Source organism: Lampris incognitus, chromosome 14 (genome assembly GCF_029633865.1).
Source record: "Lampris incognitus isolate fLamInc1 chromosome 14, fLamInc1.hap2, whole genome shotgun sequence".
In the NCBI taxonomy this organism is placed as follows: domain Eukaryota; kingdom Metazoa; phylum Chordata; class Actinopteri; order Lampriformes; family Lampridae; genus Lampris; species Lampris incognitus.
The window spans coordinates 16,537,244-16,557,319 of NC_079224.1; the positions used below are offsets into that span (position 1 = coordinate 16,537,244).

The 20,076-nt window shown below is 47.1% G+C and overlaps 1 protein-coding gene across 1 annotated transcript in view; it reads left to right on the forward strand.

Moving 5' to 3' along the window:
* Nucleotides 1–20,076, forward strand: part of LOC130124347 (obscurin-like) — a 108,431-nt gene that overhangs the window by 26,805 nt on the left and 61,550 nt on the right. Inside the window, exons 31-36 of the mRNA XM_056293804.1 lie at nucleotides 532–801; nucleotides 1,392–1,661; nucleotides 3,383–3,649; nucleotides 7,540–7,806; nucleotides 18,603–18,869; nucleotides 19,239–19,505. Coding sequence (XP_056149779.1) covers nucleotides 532–801; nucleotides 1,392–1,661; nucleotides 3,383–3,649; nucleotides 7,540–7,806; nucleotides 18,603–18,869; nucleotides 19,239–19,505 — 1,608 coding nt within the window. The remainder of the gene's footprint in view (nucleotides 1–531; nucleotides 802–1,391; nucleotides 1,662–3,382; nucleotides 3,650–7,539; nucleotides 7,807–18,602; nucleotides 18,870–19,238; nucleotides 19,506–20,076) is intronic.

The window sequence follows — 20,076 nt, forward strand, 5'->3', positions numbered from 1 at the left end:
GGGAAGTGGTGTAACGTGTATGGATAAGTAGACACATTAGCCTTTGGCTAACGGGTTGGACCCTTTAGTCGAGCGGTTAGCGATGTCTCCCGCGGTACGGGCGATACGGGTTCACATCCTGGCTGCAGTGGTTCCTGTGGTTGCCCCCCCGAATTCGCTACAATATGCAAAATCATCACACTGTATTTCAGGAGTAATTCAGTCAGTTAAAGGAGAAGGATTAGTTATTATCAGCTGCTGAACATAAAATGTGAGGATTTTCTTGGTTGTTAAAGATCAATGTAGAAAAATGTGCTTGCGTGGCAGGTTTATTCCACAATAGTGTTTTGAAAGACTTTTCTTCAAAATATCACGATAAATCTGCAGTTGGGTTTTCTTTATGTTCTCATGTTCTGGTCCTCTGCTGTATCTTAGGTAGCAAAGTAACTTTCAGTGTGCTTTTTATCTTTCTAATTCTGTGCGAGGCCACGGTATTCTCAAAGTCCTCATGATGATGTAGAATACACCTTGTCTTCTCTGTCTTGAATGTAGAAATTGGTATCGGTATCACCAAATGGCTGAAGGCAGTAGAGGTGAATGAGGGAGAGACATGTAGCTTTGAATGCATTCTGTCTCGGGAGAGCACAGACGACTGTTCATGGACCCTTAATGGCCAGACCATTAAAAACGGAGGACGCTTCAAAGTCTCCAGTAAAGGACGCAAGTATATACTGACCATCGAAGATGTTGTCCCTGCTGATGCCGGAGAGGTGGTCTTCAACATTAAAGACCTAAGCTCCAAGACAACGCTAGCAGTTGAAGGTGAGGTTCCATGTCTTCAAGACCTTCAAAAACTTTTTTAGATTGACTGGCCTTAGTAGATTAAATTATGCAAACCAAGACTGACAAGGGGCGTCCGGGTAGCATGGAGGTCTATTCCGTTGGCTACCAACACGGGGATCGCCGGTTCGAATCCCTGTGTTACCTCTGGCTTGGTCAGGCGTCCCTACAGACACAATTGGCCGTGTCTGCGGGTGGGAAGCCGGATATGGGTATGTGTCCTGGTCACCGCAGTAGCACCTCCTCTGGTAAGTCGGGGCACCTGTTCGGGGGGGAGGGGGAACTGGGGGGAATAGTGTGATCCACTCACGTGCTATGTACCCCTGGCGAAACTCCTCACTGTCAGGTGAAAAGAAGCGGCTGGCAACGCCACATGTATTGGAGGAGGCATGTGGAAGTCTGCAGCCCTCCCCGGCTCGGCACAGAAGGTGTAGCAGTGACCGGGACGGCTCGGAAGAGTGGGGTAATTGGATGGGTACAATTGGGGAGAAAAGTGGGGGGGAATAAAAAAAACCCAAAACAACAACACTGACAAAGGTGAATAACGAGCTGTTTATCAAACCTTGTTGCAGGCAAAGCTTCATCTGTTTCAGTGGGACTACAGAATGTTAGTGCCTGTCTGGGGGAAAATGCTGTGTTCACCTGTGAGGTAACACAACATAGCTTCACTGTAAATTGGGCGAAGGAAGGAAAGGCCATCAAGAAGAGCCAGAAATATGAAATCAGCATGGAGGATAAGATCATGAAGTTGACCATCCATGATGTCAATGCCCAAGACTCAGGAGAGTACAGCTGTCAAGTTGTTGGAGGAGCAACCACCAAGGCCAGGCTAGAAATCCAAGGTAAGACTGAGATGGCTTCACTTGAGTAATCTGTTTTATCTGTTTTATCCTAGGGTTGTGATGTTAACCTGTGCAAAAAGGCTTTAAGTGACATGTGTACATTATGAAAATAGTAACTTCTGTTAAGATACACTACATGGGCAAAATGTGTGTGCACCCGAGCATCACATCCATATGTGCTTGTTGAATCTTGTTGAATTTGTTGAACGTCTCATTCTAAAGCCATGGGCATTAATATGGAGTTGCCAGCCTCCACTCTTCTGGGAAGGCATTCCACTAGATTTCGGAACATGGCTGCTAGGATTCGCTCCCATTCAACCACAAGAGCGTTTGTGAGGTCGGACACTGATGTTGGGCAAAAAGCTGTTTCCTCAAATTGGCACCACACAATTCTCTAGAATGTTGTCATGTGCCGTAGCATTAAGATTTCCCTTCACTGGAACAAAGGGGTCATAGCCCAAACCATGAAAAACAGACCCAGACCATTATTCCTCCTACACCAAACATTACAGTTAGCACTGTACATTTGGGTAGGTAGCAGTCTCCTGGCATCCGCCAAACCAACAGTTGTCTGTCAGACAGCCAGATAGTGAAGCATAATTCATCACTCCAGAGAATGTGTTTTCACTGTTTCAGAGTGCAATGGTGGTGTGCTTTATACCACTCCAGCCAACGCCTGGCATTGCACACGGTGCTTGTGTTTGATTGCTCAGCCATGGAGACCCATTTCATGAAGCTCCCAATGAAAAGTTCTTGTGCTGATGTTGCTTCTAGAGGCAGTTAGAAACTTGGTAGTGAATGTTGCAACTAAGGATAGATGATTTTTACGCACTATGCGCTTCTTCACTCTGTGATCCCATTCTGTGAGCTTGTGTGGCCTACCGCTTCACAGCTGAGCTGTTGTTTCTCAGAGACATTTCCACTTTGAAATAACAGAGTTGACCAGGGCAGATATAGCAGGGCAGAAATTCTACAGACTGACTTGTTAGAAAAGTGGCATCATTTGGCATGCCACATTGAAAGTCATGAGCGCCTCAGTATGATCCGTTCTATGGCCAATGTTTGATTTTGCTTGATTTTATGCATCTACCAGCAATTGATGTGGCTGAAATAGCCAAATCCATTCATTAGCAGTGGTGTCCACTCTTAGGGTGTCCGGGTAGCATAGCGGTCTCTTCTGTTGCCTACCAACATCGCCAGTTCAACTCACCGTGTTACCTCCGGCTTGGTCGGGTGTCCCCACAGACACAATTGGCCGTATCTGCGAGTGGGAAGCCGGATGTGGGTATGTGTCCTGGTCACTGCACTAGCGCCTCTTCTGGTCGGTCGGGGCGCCTGTTCGGGGGGGGTGGAACTGGGGAGAGAAAAGGCGGCTGGCGACTCCACATGTATTGGGGGAGGCATGTGGTAGTCTGCAGCCCTCCCCAGATCAGCAGAGGGGGTGGAGCAGAGATCGGGACGGCTTGGAAGAGTGAGGTAATTGGCCGGATATAATTGGGGAGAAAAAGGGGGGGGAAATCCAAATAAAAAGCGGTGTCCACATACTTTTGGCCCTATAGTGTATAGGGGGGCTGAATGTGTGCGTCAACTAAGATATTTCAAACCTTCAAATAGATATATTTTGTGAAGTTATCATCTGAAGCTTTACAGCTTCACACCAGTCTTAAAATTGTATAATCTCTAAAGTGAAACAAAGTGTGCTCCCTTTTTTTCCCCCACAGAGCCAATTCATAAGTTCACCACACCACTAAAGGACAGCGAAGTGGATGAAAAGGGCTCCGTGACCTTGCAGTGTGAGACTGAACAATCCCCAACCAAAGTGACCTGGTATAAAGGCAGTGCGGCACTTAAGGCCGGAGGACGCTATGAGGTGTCTCAGAAGCAACGGCTCTTAACACTCACCATCAAACACCTGGAGGACAAAGACAGTGACACTTACACCTGTGACGTGGGTACCGCCAAGAGCACGGCAAAGGTGACGGTCAAAGGTGAGAACTTGAGTAGATCTTCAGTATTCACTATGTTTAAAATCAACCCAACTTGATGCCGACCCTGCTGTGATTATGATTTGACATTTCTCTAGCAGATTATATTCCACAACACCAAGAAAACTTGCCAGATGTTGTGGAGTACAATCATGAATGTTTGTCTTTACCCACTGTACCGACAGTACTGTGAAGTATCAAGTATGTCTTACTTTGTAGGGATATTACTTTGACTACAATATGAAGAACAAAAAGGTTCTGAAAAAAGCAAAGTTGAGAAGACTTACACATTGTGCATGAGCTCTACATCTCTGTTATCTAAGATGAGTTGTTTGATTGATGAATCACAGATAATTTTATTGTCATATGCTAGGCAAGATTTTGTTTTAATGTCCATTTTTGACCATAATAAAATGATTTTCCGTGGTTGACGCGATACATTAAATCCTTGAAATCGTAGGTACTGCTCATGATGCATAATCTGTCTTTCAGCAGCACATTGGGTTCATGTTTTGTGAGTTTCATGAGGGTATCTTATTTTACTAGCAGTGTTCTATTTTACTTAATGGTGAAGTGCACTTTTATTTAGGTTGTTATATGGTTGGCTTGTGGTTTAAGTCACAATGTGTTTATTTCAGTTATTATTAATTATTCAATATTATTATTCAAGGAGTTCAAGTATCTCGGGATCTTGTTCACAAGTGAGGGTAGGATGGAGCGGGAGATTGACTGCCGGATTGGTGCAGCATCAGCAGTAATGCTGATGTTGTACCGGACCATTGTGGTGAGGAGGGAGCTGAGCCGGAAGGCAAAGCTCTCAATTTACCAGTCAGTCTTCGTTCCAACCCTCACCTATGATCATGAGCTTTGGGTAGTGACTGAAAGGGGGAGATCGCGGATACAAGCGGCTGAAATTAGTTTCCTCTGTAGGGTGTCTGGGCTCAGCCTTAGAGATAGGGTGAGGAGCTCAGACATCTGGAGGGAGCTCAGAGTAGAGCTGCTGCTCCTTCGTGTCAGTTGAGGTGGTTCAGGCATCTGATTAGGGTGCCTCCTGGGCGCCTTCCTTTGGGGGTTTTCTGGGCACATCCAACTGGTAGGAGACCGCAGGGTAGACCCAGAACTCGCTGGAGGGACTACACGTCCAATCTGGCCTGGGAACACCTTGGGATCCCCCAGGAGGAGCTGGAGGGTCTGCACGTTCAATCTGGCCTGAGAATGCCTTGGGATCCCCCAAGAGGAGCTGGAGGGCATTGCTGGGGAGAGGGACATCTGGAGTGCCCTACTTAGCTCGCTGCCACCACAACCCGACCCCGGAGAAGCGGCTGATGATGAGATGAGATGTGTTTATTTCATCTGGTCTGTTAGTGCTTATAGTGGAGAAACCTAAGGATATTAATTGTGTTGAGGGGAACTCTGCTACGTTTGTGTGCTTTGTTAGCACTGCTGATCTGCCTTTTGTTCAGTATTGCTCAGACCAAACTCCTCCGCAGCCCAGTCCCTCAATGACATCCAGGTCTTAGAGGAGGGTTGTCACTCTCTTACTGTTAGAGAGCTCACTTGCAGGGACTCTGTTGTCATTTCTGTGGTTGTTAGGGACTAGACGGCATACACCTCTCTTTCTCAAGTCTAGATGGAGGCATCTAGGCTTGATGAAAATCGAGTAGTGTTGTGAGCCATATTTTCTGGATTTCTTGATTGGTGTAGATTTGTTTTATTCATTTACATGGGGCACATTGTGAGTGTACTCCTCAAGGATCTGCTTTGTTTTTTATGTGCTTGTGCAAATGTCACAAACGTGTTGTTGTGAAAGCGCTGTTCACTGCTTGAAAAAAATGCCTGTCCTTTGTGCGTTCCAGAAAAGGATGTCATTCTGGTGTACAGGTCTGTGAAGGATCTGTATGCTTTTAAGTTAAGTGCATTCGTTCGAAGTAAAACATCATCAAAACAATCATTTTATTTCGTTAACCTTATTCTTTAGCATCAAGCTCAGGTTTCAAACGCAGTTGTTGGAAGATCACGTCATCTCAGATCCTTTCTGTCATCCGCTTCACACATCATTTTAACGCCATCATGACCCAGCATATTCGAGCGCCTGTTTAAAGTTAACAGAGTCATAACCATTCGTTGCCCTCTTGCACTTCCAGCCAGTTTCAAAGAGAAGCTGAAGAACCAGGAGAAAAAAGAAGGGGAGAGTGTTACGCTTCACTGCGAGTTATCAAAACCTGGCATGAAAGTTCAGTGGAAGAAAGGCTCAGAGACTCTCAAGGCTGGCGAGAAGTATGAGATGAAGCAGAAGGAAACACATTATGAGCTTCAGATCATGAATTTGAAGGTGGAAGACAGCGGACAGTATTGCTGTCAGTGCGGGGATCAGAAGACGTCTGCAACTATCAAAGTCAATGGTATGGATTCATGGTTGGAGTCTTATTTGCTGCACTACAGTAGATAAACAGTAATGAATATCTTGAATTAGAATGGAAATTGTTTTAGTAAGACATTAAATACTCATATTATCTCATGATATTTAGTTATGATACATATAGCATTTTTTTTAAATTGTGAATATCACTCAAAGACTTAGGGATCAGGGGCGTCCGGGTAATGTAGCAGTCTATTCCATTGCCTACCAACACAGAGATCGCCAGTTTGAATCCCCATGTTACCTCTGGCTTGGTCGGGCATCCCTACAGACACAACTGGCCGTGTCTGCGGGCGGGAAGCCGATGTGGGTATGTGTCCTGGTCGCTGCACCAGCGCCTCCTCTGGTCGGTCTAGGCGCCTGTTCATGGGGGAGGGGGAACTGGGGGGAATAGCGTGATCCTCCCATGTGCTACGTCCCCCTGATGAAACTCCTCTGTGTCAGGTGAAAAGAAGCAGCTGGCGACTCCACATGTATTAGAGGAGATGTGGTAATCTGCAGCCCTCCCCGGATCGGCAGAGGGGGTGGAGCAGCGACCGGGACAGCTCGGAAGAGTGGGGTGATTGGATGGGAACAATTGGGGTGAAAAGGGGGGGGGGATAAAAAAAAACCCAAAACACATAGGGATAAATTATTATGAAACATTTTGTATTGTCATGGGAACATAAATGTAGTAAGTGTTTTGCTAGAATGTTATCATTCTTCTAACTTTTCGGGCTTTTGCAAAACCAAATGACACATTTCATTTCAAATGAAATAACAGTTTAGGCAAATAATATAACATTGATTGTACAGCATTACCGGTGACCTTTAAACGGGATATGAAGAGCCAGGAAACTGAGGAGGGCAGCAGTGTTACTCTGCACTGTGAGCTCTCTAAAGCTGGTGTCCCCGTGGAATGGAAGAAGGGAAGAGAGGTGTTGAAGTCTGGAGAAAAGTACCAGATGAAGCAGAAAGCTACTGTAAATGAACTCCTGATTAACAAAGCAGCTCCAGAAGACAGTGGAGAGTACAGCTGTGTGTGTGGAGACCAGAAGACCACAGCCAATGTCAAGATCAATGGTAGGATAAAGATTTCAATATGGGCGGTTGACAGAAGTAGTGTTCAAGACTGCAGTTATTTATTGGTCTGAACACATTTGTTGAAAATGTTTCTTGCGTCAGTGTGTCAGTGTCAAGGTGTTTGTTTATAGTTTTTGTTTCGACTGTTGTCATGTCTGCCATGCCACTACCTCTGTGAGGTTTTTTTGGCCAACCTACATTTTCATTTTTGTCTCTATTGTGTTTCAAAGCTTAATGTCTGTCTGTTGTGTCAGTTGTTGTCAATGAAAGTTGAGATATTATTGGAGTTTTAATTGTGCTGGTAAATTGTGAATTGTTGCTGTGAATTCTGTTTGTTTGTTTTTTTGCCAGTAGTCCTGTTTTGTTTTGTAGATGTTGGTCATTAGTTACTAACCAACTTATGATTCCTCAGCCCAACCAGTGACCTTCATACAGAAGCTAGAGAGTCAGGAGGCTGAGGAGGGCTGCAGTGTTACTCTGCACTGCGAGCTCTCTAAACCTGGTGTCCCCGTGGAATGGAAGAAGGGAAGAGAGGTGTTGAAGTCTGGAGAAAAGTACCAGATGAAGCAGATAGCATCTGTGAATGAACTCCTGATCAACAAAGTGGTCCCAGAAGACAGTGGAGACTACAGCTGTGTGTGTGGAGACCAGAAGACTTCAGCCAGCCTCAAGATCAATGGTAGGAGGAAGATTTTGTCGCGACCGAGGGCTACTTCCCACACCACAATAACCAGATCCACCCAATACACAGGCAACACGCAAGAACACTAATAAATTATTACAAAGAGTTTATTCATACACGGCACAAATAACACAGGACACATCTTAAGTTAAAACACATCAATCTGGAAACCACAAATTCATCCCACTTATACAGCAGTGCATCTACTCCACACCACAAGGGGGGGTGGGGGAAGTAATCAGTCCAATGTACTGGCCACAACAAAAAGGAGGAGAGTCAACCCACTGTCCATAAGACTAATAGCAGCCACAGAGTCCACAGTCAACCAATCTAGGCTGGTGACGTCACGTTCCAGGGCGTAAATGGAATGGTGCCGTCTCGTTCAGGCTGAACGCTCCCAGCTGGCACTTCAGTGTGAGTGTAGTTGCTCGAGGCTCCGCCCCCAGCTACAGAGGAAGCACAACAACAGGGCTCAGTTTCACGGCCTCACCGAGCCGAGGACAAAAACTAGCAATGGGATAATATTAACAGAATGGAAATACAACGTCCCTTCATCTGGACGAGTCGAGAACGTTGTGCACAGAATGGTCACCCGTCGCTCGTCTCCTCCTTCCACTCCCCGGGTGTAGCGCACGTCTGATGAACACCGGTCTCCTCGACAGTAGGCTACGGTCAACACCCAGCAATCAGGACGACAATCGGCCGCTTTTAGAGCAGCGAGTACAACATTAAGTAGACGGGAATGCAGCGCCAACGTTTCTGAATTAAATACATAGCTCGTGTTGCAATCGCTCTCTCGGCGCCAGTCCCACCACTGTCGTCCGTCCGGCTTCCGCATCACAGCTCCCTGCCGGTATGCTCCTCCCCCCTCGTTCGTCATACTGCTCCTGTTAATGAAGGGAAACAACCTATCCCGGTCCAGTGTTCACTCTTAAGAGTCACATTACAATAATAATAACCACAACTTATATTCACTTAATTGACTATGAGCCAGGACACTTGACATTTCCCTCCCCCCTTTAGCAATGGTCGTCCCGACCATCATACTAATGCCCAAACCTTACTGGAGGCACCCCGAAGGTTACTCTTTTGGAGCGCCTGGGTCCCGGCACAAAACCCTCAACTTCTGCCTCATCTGCGGATTCGGCTAAAGACCCTCCCCGCCCCACTAGGTCGGTTTCAGGTACACCTGCCCCTACCTGGTCTTGGAGGTTTTGGGAAGGACCTGGGTGCCTTGGGCTACATTGGAGATTGACAGGCCAAAACCCCACCTCCCCCTGTGGAGTCTTCCTCCCCTGGTCTTCCTCTTCCCAGCTCATGGTCCAGACGCCTGGACAGGGACGCAAATTGTTGCATTGGATTGTACGTGTGGGCCCGTCCTTGCCTTCAGGGCGAATCACATAAACAGGCTGGTCTGGGTTAAGCTGGGAGACCACCACGAAAGGCTTCGGCCCCAACTTCCCCCTGGCCCTCCGCCTAAAGTTCTTGCAGAGCACCCTTTCCCCAGGTGACAGGGGAAGGGCCTTGGCCCTTTGGTTGTAGCGACGCTGATCCCACTCCTGCCGCCGTCTGGTATGTCCTTGTACCTGTCGGTAGGCTGCCACTAGCTGCTTCTGGTGATGAGTCACCCAATCCCCCACAGGGCCTGTCGTTGAGGTGGGGAGATACCCAGGGCCATGTCAACTGGCAACCTGGCATGCCTCCCATAGAGGACATAGAAGGGGGCGAAGCCTGTCGAGCTGTGCGGCGTGTTGTTGTATGCCTGCTACAAATATGGCAGCTGGTCAACCCAATGCGCTTGGCCCTCCTGGTCTAAGGTGTTCAACAGCCCCAGGAGGGTCTGATTAAACCGTTCACAGGCCCCTTTGCCCTGTGGGTGGTATGGGGTTGTGCGGCTCTTGGTGCATCCATACACTTAGCAGAGTTCTTTCATGAGCTCAGATTCAAACGCACTCCCCCGATCTGTCAGGATGCGTTCAGGGCAGCCAAACAGTTGGATGACATGCCGCAAAAGTGCCTTCACGGTGGTCTGGGCTGTCTGGTCCCTTGTGGGAATGGCCACTGCGTATCTCGAAAACAGGTCTGTTACTACCAGTATATTTGGATATGCATCATTGCCCCGCCCCAATGACAGATAGTCCATAGCCAACATTTCAAAAGGGTATTGACTCATCACCGGTCGTAGGGGGGCCCTAACCTCCTGTCCTGCACGTCCCAGCACGCACTGCCGGTACTCGGCTGACCATTTCCCAGAGTCTCGAGCCATGCCATCCCAGTAGACCCGTCCTCTGAGAGCCTGCACCATTCTCTGGCCCCGTGCATGGCCAAAGGCCTGGTGGTAGGACTCCCACACTTTCTGCTGTTCTCTTGCTGGCACCACAGGTGGCATCCAGAGTTGTCCAGTTATGGGGTCCCGGCTTGCCCGGACAAGGATGCCCTCACGCAGTTGTAGGCGCTCCCACTCCCGCAGTAGCTTCCGCCCACTGGCTGAAAGGGACTGCGGGTCCACCTGTTGCCGCCACTTGCCCGCTGCCTTCCACTGACGTATCAATCCCAGGTCTGCATCGCCTTCCTGAAGGGTCAGCCAATCAGCCTGAGGATCGTGTCCCTCTGAGGGAACCCTGGAGCCATCTGTGCCTGAGGGTTGTGGTAGGGCACCTGCTCCCACCAGGTTGCTAGCCACCTCTACGGACATCCGAGACAAGGCATCAGCATTTTGGTTGGAGGACCCCAGCCTATAGCAGATTTCAAAATTGAAATTAGCCAACTGGGCAACCCAACACTGCTCGGTTGCCCCCAGATTCACCGTCTGAAGATGGGTCAGTTGGCGGTTATCGGTGAATACCTTGAAGTACGCCCCCCAGAGGTAGTCTTTGAATTTCTCTGTGACCGCCCATTTTAATGCCAGTAGCTCAAACTTGAAAGAGCTATAGCTCCGGTCATTCCTTTCTGCCGGATGGAGGCTAAAGCTTGCATAGGCAATCACTCGCTCCTTTCCCTCTTGTACCTGTGCCAACACTGCACCCAAGCCGTGGAAGCTAGCATCCGTGTAGAGGCGAAAAGGGGCTTTGAAATCGGCATACGCTAGGACTGGTGCCTGGAGGAGAGCCCCTTTGAGTCTTTCAAAAGCAGGTTGGCAGGCTGGTGTCCAGGTGATGGCTGCCGTCTTCTTGCCCCCAGTCCCCTGAAGCAGGTTGTTCAGTGGCAACGCAATCTTGAAGAACCCTGGGACGAAGCACCTATAATATCCTGCAAAGCCTATGAAAGCGCGTGTCTCTTACTGTGGTGGGGACAGGCCACTCCCGCACTGCTGATGTCTTCTCTGGATCCACTGCCACTCCCTCCTGACTTACAACATGGCCAAGATACGTCACCTCCCGTCGAAAGAGCCGGCACTTCTGGGGCCGCAGTTTAAGGCCATGGTGGTGGAGCCGTTCAAACACTTGTTCAAGGTGAGCCAAGTGGCTATTGAAATCAGGGGAGTAGATAATTACATCGTCTAAATAGATTAAAAGAAAGTCATGGACCTGCCCCCCCAGACACCTCTGTATAAGGCGCTGGAAGGTAGCAGGTGCATTACAAAGTCCGAATGGCATCCACTCCCACTGGTAAAGGCCCATAGGTGTTACAAAGGCAGTCTTCTCTTTATCCAGTGGGTTGACCTCAACCTGCCAATAGCCACTGGCCAGGTCAAGGGTCGAATACCACATGGCTCTCTTTAATCCAGTGAGCGATTCCTCGATACGAGGGAGGGGGGAACGCGTCTTTGTGAGTTACAGCATTAAGTTTTCTATAATCAATACAAAACCGCCAAGCACCATCTTTCTTCTTCACCAGAACCACGGGGGCAGCCCAGGGGCTGGAACTCTCAATGACAACTCCGCTTGCCAACATCCCATCAAGCAGGGTGCGCAGTTCTGCATACAGGTTAGGGGGGATTGGCCTGTAGCGTTCCCATATTGGGTGAGCGTCGCCTGTCGGGATCTGATGCATCACCACGCTGGTCCGTCCATAGTCCTCCTCATGGGCGGCAAAGACGCAGGTCCATCTCTGGAGCAGGTTGGTCAGTTGTTCTTGCTGGTCCATGGTCAGTCCCTCTCCCTGGAGGGAAACAGCAGGGTGGCCGCAGTCACTCTCAGTGCCCACTGGACGTACGTCAACCTCAACTTCGGAGGCACTTATAGGCCGCAATACCAGCTGCTTCTGGTCCTGAACATCGGAGGGATTTATCTTTGTAACTTGGGCCAGTGGCTTGCGGGAGGGCAATTCCACAGGATAGGGGTGTGGGTTGCAACACGGAGAGGCAACTTACCTGCTTTCATCTGCACTACAGCCCGACCTACCCTCCACTCTCTTGTTTCGCCCCCCAGGTCTTCCACCACCACACAGCAGTTAGGGTGGCCAGTGGCTTGTGGTACAGATGCCCACAACATCATCTCTGTCTGGGGGGGTAGCAGGATGGACTCTGGTGGGTACAGCCGGGCAGTCCCCTGGAACTCCATCATAGGACTGACAACTTGCATGCGTCGGCACACCAGGAAGGCCGCCTCCCATGCCCGGCCGGCTCGTTGCGGGATGGTGGACAAGACCAGGGTGGCCATCCTGGAAGAGGGCCTCCCAGCAATGGTTGATCACGTTCATGCCAAGGATGCCGTAATCTGACTGGAGACAGCCATCCTCCACTACAATGACCCCTTTGCAGGCACCATGACTCCCCCTATCTGAAAGCCCAAAATGGCATAACCAATGTAGGGTAGGCTCAACCCATTGGCAGCTTTTAAGGTCAGCCAGGGTATCTCGCCGGCTTCATGGACTGGCTCTTTTTGCACATACTGGCGATACAAAGACTGGCTAAATTAAGGTCACCTGTGAGCCTGTGTTGAGGTTGCAGGGGATGTTTTTCCCTTGCACTGTGACTTCAACTTCGGGACACTGTCCAATCAATGCAGGTTTAAGGGGGGCTTCTGTCTGGGTTCCCTCCTCGGCCACCTGCCCAACAGTGGCCGAGGGGGTCAAAAATCCTGGAGTGAGGCCTGCTGTTGTGAGCACTCTCGTTGCATGTGTCCTGGCCGGTTGCAACGCAGGGATATGGGTCGCCCCTGGTCATCCCATCTCGGTGCGCGCTGTCGCCGTCGTTGGGATGGCGGGTCCCTGGCCTCCCACCGGCCACGATTCCTTGCACCGCGCGGCTCCATCTGCGATTGGGGAGGCTGGTGTTCCCAAAACGGTTGCCGGATTTCCCCTAGGATGCTCTCCTTGAGTGTAGACATCTGTTCCTTCACCTCAGACAGTACCTCTGCCTTCAGAGTCTCTCGGATCTGTTGCCATTCCTCTGTGGTTTTGGCTGATGGGGGGGCTGGGGGATGCACATAAGTCCGTCTTGAGCTGGCCTCCTCGGCTGGGTGACTCTGCTCTTGTTCCACAGCCTTGGCCTCCTTGCAAACCTCTGCAAACGTCATGGTGGCACTCCTTCGCAATAACTTCTGGAGCTCAGTCTGCAGGGGCCCTGGACGAAGCCCTGCCACCAACTGGAACCACAACATCTCGTCATCGTCATCACCTTGCTCCTTACTACGCCACCTGGAAAGACACTCACGAAGTCGCAAGATAAATCCCCCCACCTCCTCCCCAGCCTATTGCCTACAGGTGAAAAAACAGGCCCGCAGCTGAGCCACAGTGACTTGTTCCCCATAAACACTATCTAAAGCCTTAAATATCTTTGATGGGCTGTCGCGGTCTCCAGCAGTGAGCAATAGGATCTCCCTCCTGCCTTCTCCTTCAAGAGCACTCAGCACAAAATCTACTTGTTGGGCTTGGTTGAGATTTTGGGCACAGATGAATGTTTCCATTTGGTTTCGCCAATCTGTTAAGCCTGTTTGTTTGTCTTTGTCTCCAAATTTAGGCACCCAAGGCCCACCCAAAAACCACGGCATCATAAGTACATTATGGGCTTCTCTAACACCCGCATCACCCTGTGGTGCCTCACCTTCCATGTTGTCTGTGTTAAGGTGGATCCTGCCGACAACACCAAAATAATGTCGCGACCAAGGGCTACTTCCAACACCACAATAACCAGATCCACCCAATACACAGGCAACACGCAAGAACACTAATAAATATTACAAAGAGTTTATTCATACAGGGCACAAATAACACAGGGCACATCTTAAGTTAAAACACATCAATCTGGAAACCGCAAATGCATCCCACTTGTACAGCAGTGCATCTACTCCACACCACAAGGGGGGGTGGGGGAAGTAATCAGTCCAATGTACTGGCCACAACAAAAAGGAGGAGAGTCAACCCACTGTGCATAAGACTAATAGCAGCCACAGAGTCCACAGTCACCCAATCTAGGCTGGTGACGTCACGTTCCAGGGCGTAAATGGAATGGTGCCGTCTCGATCAGGCCGAACGCCCCCAGCTGGCACTTCAGTGTGAGTGTAGTCGCTCGACGCTCCGCCCCCAGCTACAGAGGAAGCACAACAACAGGGCTCAGTTTCACGGCCTCACCGAGCTGAGCACGAAAACTAGCAATGGGATAATATTAACAGAATGGAAATACAACTTCCCTTCATCTGGACGAGTCGAGAGCATTGTGCACAGAATGGTCACCCGTCGCTCGTCTCCTCGTTCCACTTCCCGGATGTAGCGCACGTCTTATGAACACCGGTCTCCTCGGCAGTAGGCTACGGTCAACACCCAGCAATCAGGACGACAATCGGCCGCTTTTAGAGCAGCGAGTACAACATTAAGTAGACGGGAATGCAGCGCCAACGTTCCTGAATTAAATACATAGCTCGCGTTGCATTCGCTCTCTCGGCGCCGGTCCCACCACTGTCGTCCGTCCGGCTTCCGCATCACAGCTCCCCGCCGGTATGCTCCTCCCCCCTCGTTCGTCATACTGCTCCTTTTATGAAGGGAAGCAACCTATCCCGGTCCAGTGTTCACTCTTAAGAGTCACATTACAATAATAATAACCACAACTTATATTCACATAATTGACTATGAGCCAGGACACTTGACATTTCCACTATGGGCGGTTCCAAAATTGTTCAAAAATTAATAGTGTTCCAAAATTCATCCAGCACATTTTAAAATGCCATCATTTGTTGTTTAAAACATGTTTTTTCTGGAATTTTGTTTTTTGTTAATTTTTTCTTTATAATAATTTTGTGGTACATTGTTGTCAAACCTGTCATACGTTTGCCTCTGTAATTTCTACTCTGTCTGCAGTTTTTTCCCCTTTATTTGTTGCAAAGTTTAATGTCTGTTTGTTTTCCTAGTTGTTTTGATTGAAAGTTTTTCAGCTGACTTTGTTTCGTTTTTTTTTTTTCCCCATATCCCTATTTTGGTTCGTAGAAATTTTTGGTTATGAGCGGCATGATGGCTGTAGTGGTTAACACTATTGCCTCACAACAGAAGGATACTGGATTCATTTCCACCCATTCTGTTTGTAGTTTGCAAGTTCTCCCCATGTTTTGTGGGTTTCCTCTTGGTACTCCTCTTTCCTCCTACAGTCCAGAGAAAAGTCAGTTTTATTATTATAGCCCAATATCACAAATTTGCATCAGTGGGCTGTATAGCAATACAACATCCTGTCCTTAGACCCTCACATCGGATAAGGAACAACTCCCTAAAAATAAATAGATAAATAAATAAATAAAATCCCTTTAACAGGGAGAAAAAAATAGGAAGAAACCTCCGGAAGAGCAACAGAGGAGGGATCTCTCTCTCAAGACGGATGGACGTGCAATGGATATTGTGTGTACAAAAAAAAAATACAATTTACAGAATACAACACTGAAAGAGGATAACACAATTACAATGGAATTATAAGATATATGGCGAGGAGTGTCCAGCTGCCACTGGAACAAAATCATCACATAGACCTGGCAGGACAGACTACACATGCACACAGGGGAGACTCGCATCACACCATTCACATCCACGGGAGAAGAGGCAACAAAAAACAGTCACACATCAGAGTGAGAGAAGGATATAACATTGAAACAGGATAACAAAATGATATGGATTTAAAAGATATATAAAAAATGTGATGAGGAGGATGCCAAGCAGTGTCCAGGTAGGGACCACTGTCACCATGGAGACCTGGGAGGAGGACAGACTACACGTGCACATGGGGAAGACTCACATCACACCACATAAACAGGGGAAGAGAAAGGAGAAGACATCATTCAGAGAGAGAGAAAAGACGTGAGAGAGAACAGTTTTCAATAGTCGGTAATCTATATTCTATAATCTCATCAGTAGAACAGTGCTTGGTAAATTCGTTGAGACAGAAACTGGCCCACCATGCAATACAGGTCATGAAGTAGTCAAATTATAGGCAACTAATTGTAGGTTAAGGTGAAAAGATGAGTTTTAAGTTTGGAATTAAGGGACTCAACAGACTCTGATTGTCTGACGGCAGCAGGCAGGTTATTCCACAAGAACGGATCCCGATAGGAAAAGGCCCTGCCACCAGCTGACTTCTTTTTAACTTTGGATACACACAGGAGCTCTATATTTTGAGAGCAGAGAGCTTGAGATGGAATGTACAATTTAAGGAGATCAGACAGGTATGATGGGGCAAGCCCGTTTAGGATTTTATAAGTCAGCAGAAACACCTTGAAGTCTGATCTAACATGGTTAGGAAGCCAGTGAAGGGAGGCAAGAATTTGTGTAATATGGTCAAATTTTCTAGTTTTAACTAGGATTCTAGCTGCAGCATTTTTAAACATCCGAAGACGTATAGTACTGACGTGGCAGACCTGAAAACAGATCATTACACTAATCAAGTCTGGATTAAACAAATGCATGAATTAGAGTCTCTGCATCAGCCATGGACAGGAAAGATCAAATTTTAACTGTTACCTAAGTGGAAAAAAAGGAAGACTTGGTGATGTCTCTAATGTGCTTTTCAAAGGAAATGCTGGTATCAAACGTAACACCAAGATTTTTGGCCACACTTAGTGAAATCACAGAGTTGTTAATTGTTATTGTTACTTGATCAAATTGGTGTCTGTGTCTACCAGGGCCAATGACCAGCATCTCAGTTTTATTCGAATTTAAAAGCAGGAAATTTAGTGACATCCAATTTTTCACAGCAGCCAAGCAGGCCTCTAGATTAATAATTTGAGTGTGATCATCAGCCCTTATAGGCACATACAGCTGAGTGTCATCCGCATAGCAATGGAAATGTATTCCATGACGGCGTATAATTTGGCCAAGAGATGAAATATATAGAGAGAAACGTAGAGGGCCAAGAACCGAACCCTGAGGTATGCCATATTTAACATCAGAGAATTTCAATGTAATTTTATTATAGCAGACACAATGTCTTCGTCCAGATAAATAGGACTTAGGCCAAGAGAGAGCTAAGCCAGAGACACCAAAATTGCAATTTATTCTGTCTAATAGTATACAGTGATTAATGGTGTCAAATGTTGCACTTAGGTCCAGCAGTAGAAGTACAGATGTGGAATCAGAGTCCATAGCAAGTAGAGGATCATTCATCTCTCTGGTCAGAGCAGTTTCAGTGGAGTGACAGGTCCTGAAAGCCGATTGAAAAGGTTCATAAATAGTTTTCTTCTATTGGTTGAAAGCTGTTGATACACAACTCTCTCTGGTACTTTAGAAAAGAATGGAAGTTTAGAGACTGGTTGATAGTTATTAAGATAACCTCGATCAAGGTGCGATTTCATAAGTAAAGGTTTAACCACAGCAGGGAACAGTGCCAGTAGTAAGTGATAAATTAACAATATCCAACATTGTAGGTACCAGGAAAGGCCAGAGGTCTTTAAAGTGGTTTGCTGGTAAAGGGTCAAGTAGGCAAGTAGCTGGTTCAGAAGCTTACACAAGTTTAGTCAAAGTGTCAAGAGAGATAATTAAGTTTCCTTTATTAATTCCCTTGGGGGAAATTCAGTTACTACAAATTAATCCACCCTAGCTGCGATCTGTGTAGCTAGGAGCAGTGGACTGCCACCTTCACGCTGTGCCCGGGGACCAACTCCAGTTCTTTTCCCATTGCCTTGGTCAGGGGACAGGCGGAGTGTAAACCCTCACATGTATGTTTCTTTTGGTGGTGGGGGAAACCGGAGCACCTAGAGACAACCCACTGCAGACACAGGGAGAACATGCAAACTCCACACAGAGGGATGACCCCCAAGGTTGGACAACCCTGGGGTTCGAACCCAGGACCTTCTTGCTGTGAGGTGCCAGCGCTGATAGTCTCAAAAGCTGTAATAACAGAAATAATCAGTGACTCATTGTATAGATATTATATAGATATGAATTGGTGACAGGCATAGGCACAAGTCCATGAATACTGGGATGGCATCCAGTGCTTTACTTGTGCCCCCATCCATAGGGTTAGTGGTTGTATCAGGAAGGGCATCCGATGTAAAATTTTGCCAAATCAGTATGCAGATTGACAAGACCATACCGGACTGGTCGAGGCCTGGGTTAACAATGGCCGCCATTGGTGCTGTGCCCTCACAGGGTACTGATGGAAATTATGAAATCTGCTGTGGTAACCCATGAGAAACAGGGAGCAAGCTGAAAGAAGAAGAAGAACATTGTATAGATATGAATTTGGTAAGACAGGATCTTTAGGAGTAGCTGGGAGTTGAAGAACTAATTTCAGATTGAGACATGCATGTTTGTTGCATTGGAGCCCCTATGTTATGAATGGTGTATGAGAAACTGTGAAACTGAAATTGTAATTTAGGGGTAAACAAACAACTTTGATTTAACTTGACATGACTACTAACCATCAAATGATTCCTCAGCCCAACCAGTGACCTTCAAACAGAAGCTAGAGAGCCAGGAGGCTGAGGAGGGCAGCAGTGTTACTCTTCACTGTGAGCTTTCTAAACCTGGAGTCCCTGTGGAATGGAAGAAGGGAAGTGAGGTGTTGAAGTCGGGAGAAAAGTACCAGATGAAGCAGGTAGCCTCTGTAAATGAACTCCTGATCAACAAAGTTGTTCCAGAAGACAGTGGAGATTACAGCTGTGTGTGTGGAGACCAGAAGACCACAGCCAGTCTCAAGATCAGTGGTAGGAAGAAGATTTCACTGGAGTCATTCCTCAAGTTAACTAGCATGTAAAAATGGATCCAATGTGTTTTTAGATTTTGAACTTGAATATTGTGTAGACATGTATGTAGATATACTTATTCTGAAGCCAATGATATTTAATATGATAAAGAAAATGCTCATTTCTGTTTTTATGGGTACTTGCCTTTTTCTTTGTTTTACTATCGGTTTTTGTCAGTAGCTTTGACTTAGCATATTGGATAGTCATGAATTACTGGTTGAGCTGGTGTGATAGTGATAATGTTTATTTCCAGTTATGTTTTTTGGTTTGTAGCTATAAGTTCTTGATAACAGTTCGTCATTCATTGCTAACAAACTAATGGTTCCTCAGCCCAACCAGTGACCTTCCAACAGAAGCTAGAGAGCCAGGAGGCTGAGGAGGGCAGCAGTGTTACTCTGCACTGTGAACTCTCTAAACCTGGAGTCTCCGTGGAATGGAAGAAGGGAAGAGAGGTGTTGAAGTCTGGAGAAAAGTACCAGATGAAGCAGGTAGCCTCTGTGAATGAACTCCTGATCAACAAAGTGGTTCCAGAAGACAGTGGAGACTATAGCTGTGTGTGTGGAGACCAGAAGACAACAGCCAGCCTCAAGATCAATGGTAGGAAGAAGATTTCACTATGGGCAGTTCACGGAAATAGTGTTGAGCAATGCATCTGACTCATTTTAAAATGTAGTCATTTGTTGTTTGAAACATTGTTTAAGATTACTCTTAAAATCAATGTTATATTTCTAACAATTTTTGTTATGACTTTTCCTGCCTGTCATGCTTCTGCCATTCGTTTTTTTATTTTTGTCTATTTGTCTGTTGTTTTGGGTTTTTTTTGTGTGTTTTTCAAATTTGGTCTGTTGCTGTAACTGTTGTCATTGACATTTTAAGATATTGCTGGAGTTTTGGATGGGATTGTAAGTGGTGTATTTTTACTGTTGATTGTTTTTGTTTTGTTTTTTGAGCTGCCTGTTTTCGTTTGTAGATATTTTTGTTGCTCGGCATGACAGTGGCATAGTAAGCACTGTAACCTCACTGCAGGAATCCGATCCGGGTTTGGATTGCCTCCCATCTGTGAGGAGTTTGCATGTTCTTTTCATGTTTGCTTAGTTTTCCTCTGGGTTCTCCAGTTGTTGTCCGTGGCCCAAAGACCCGTATGTTGGATGAATTGGAGTCCCAAAAT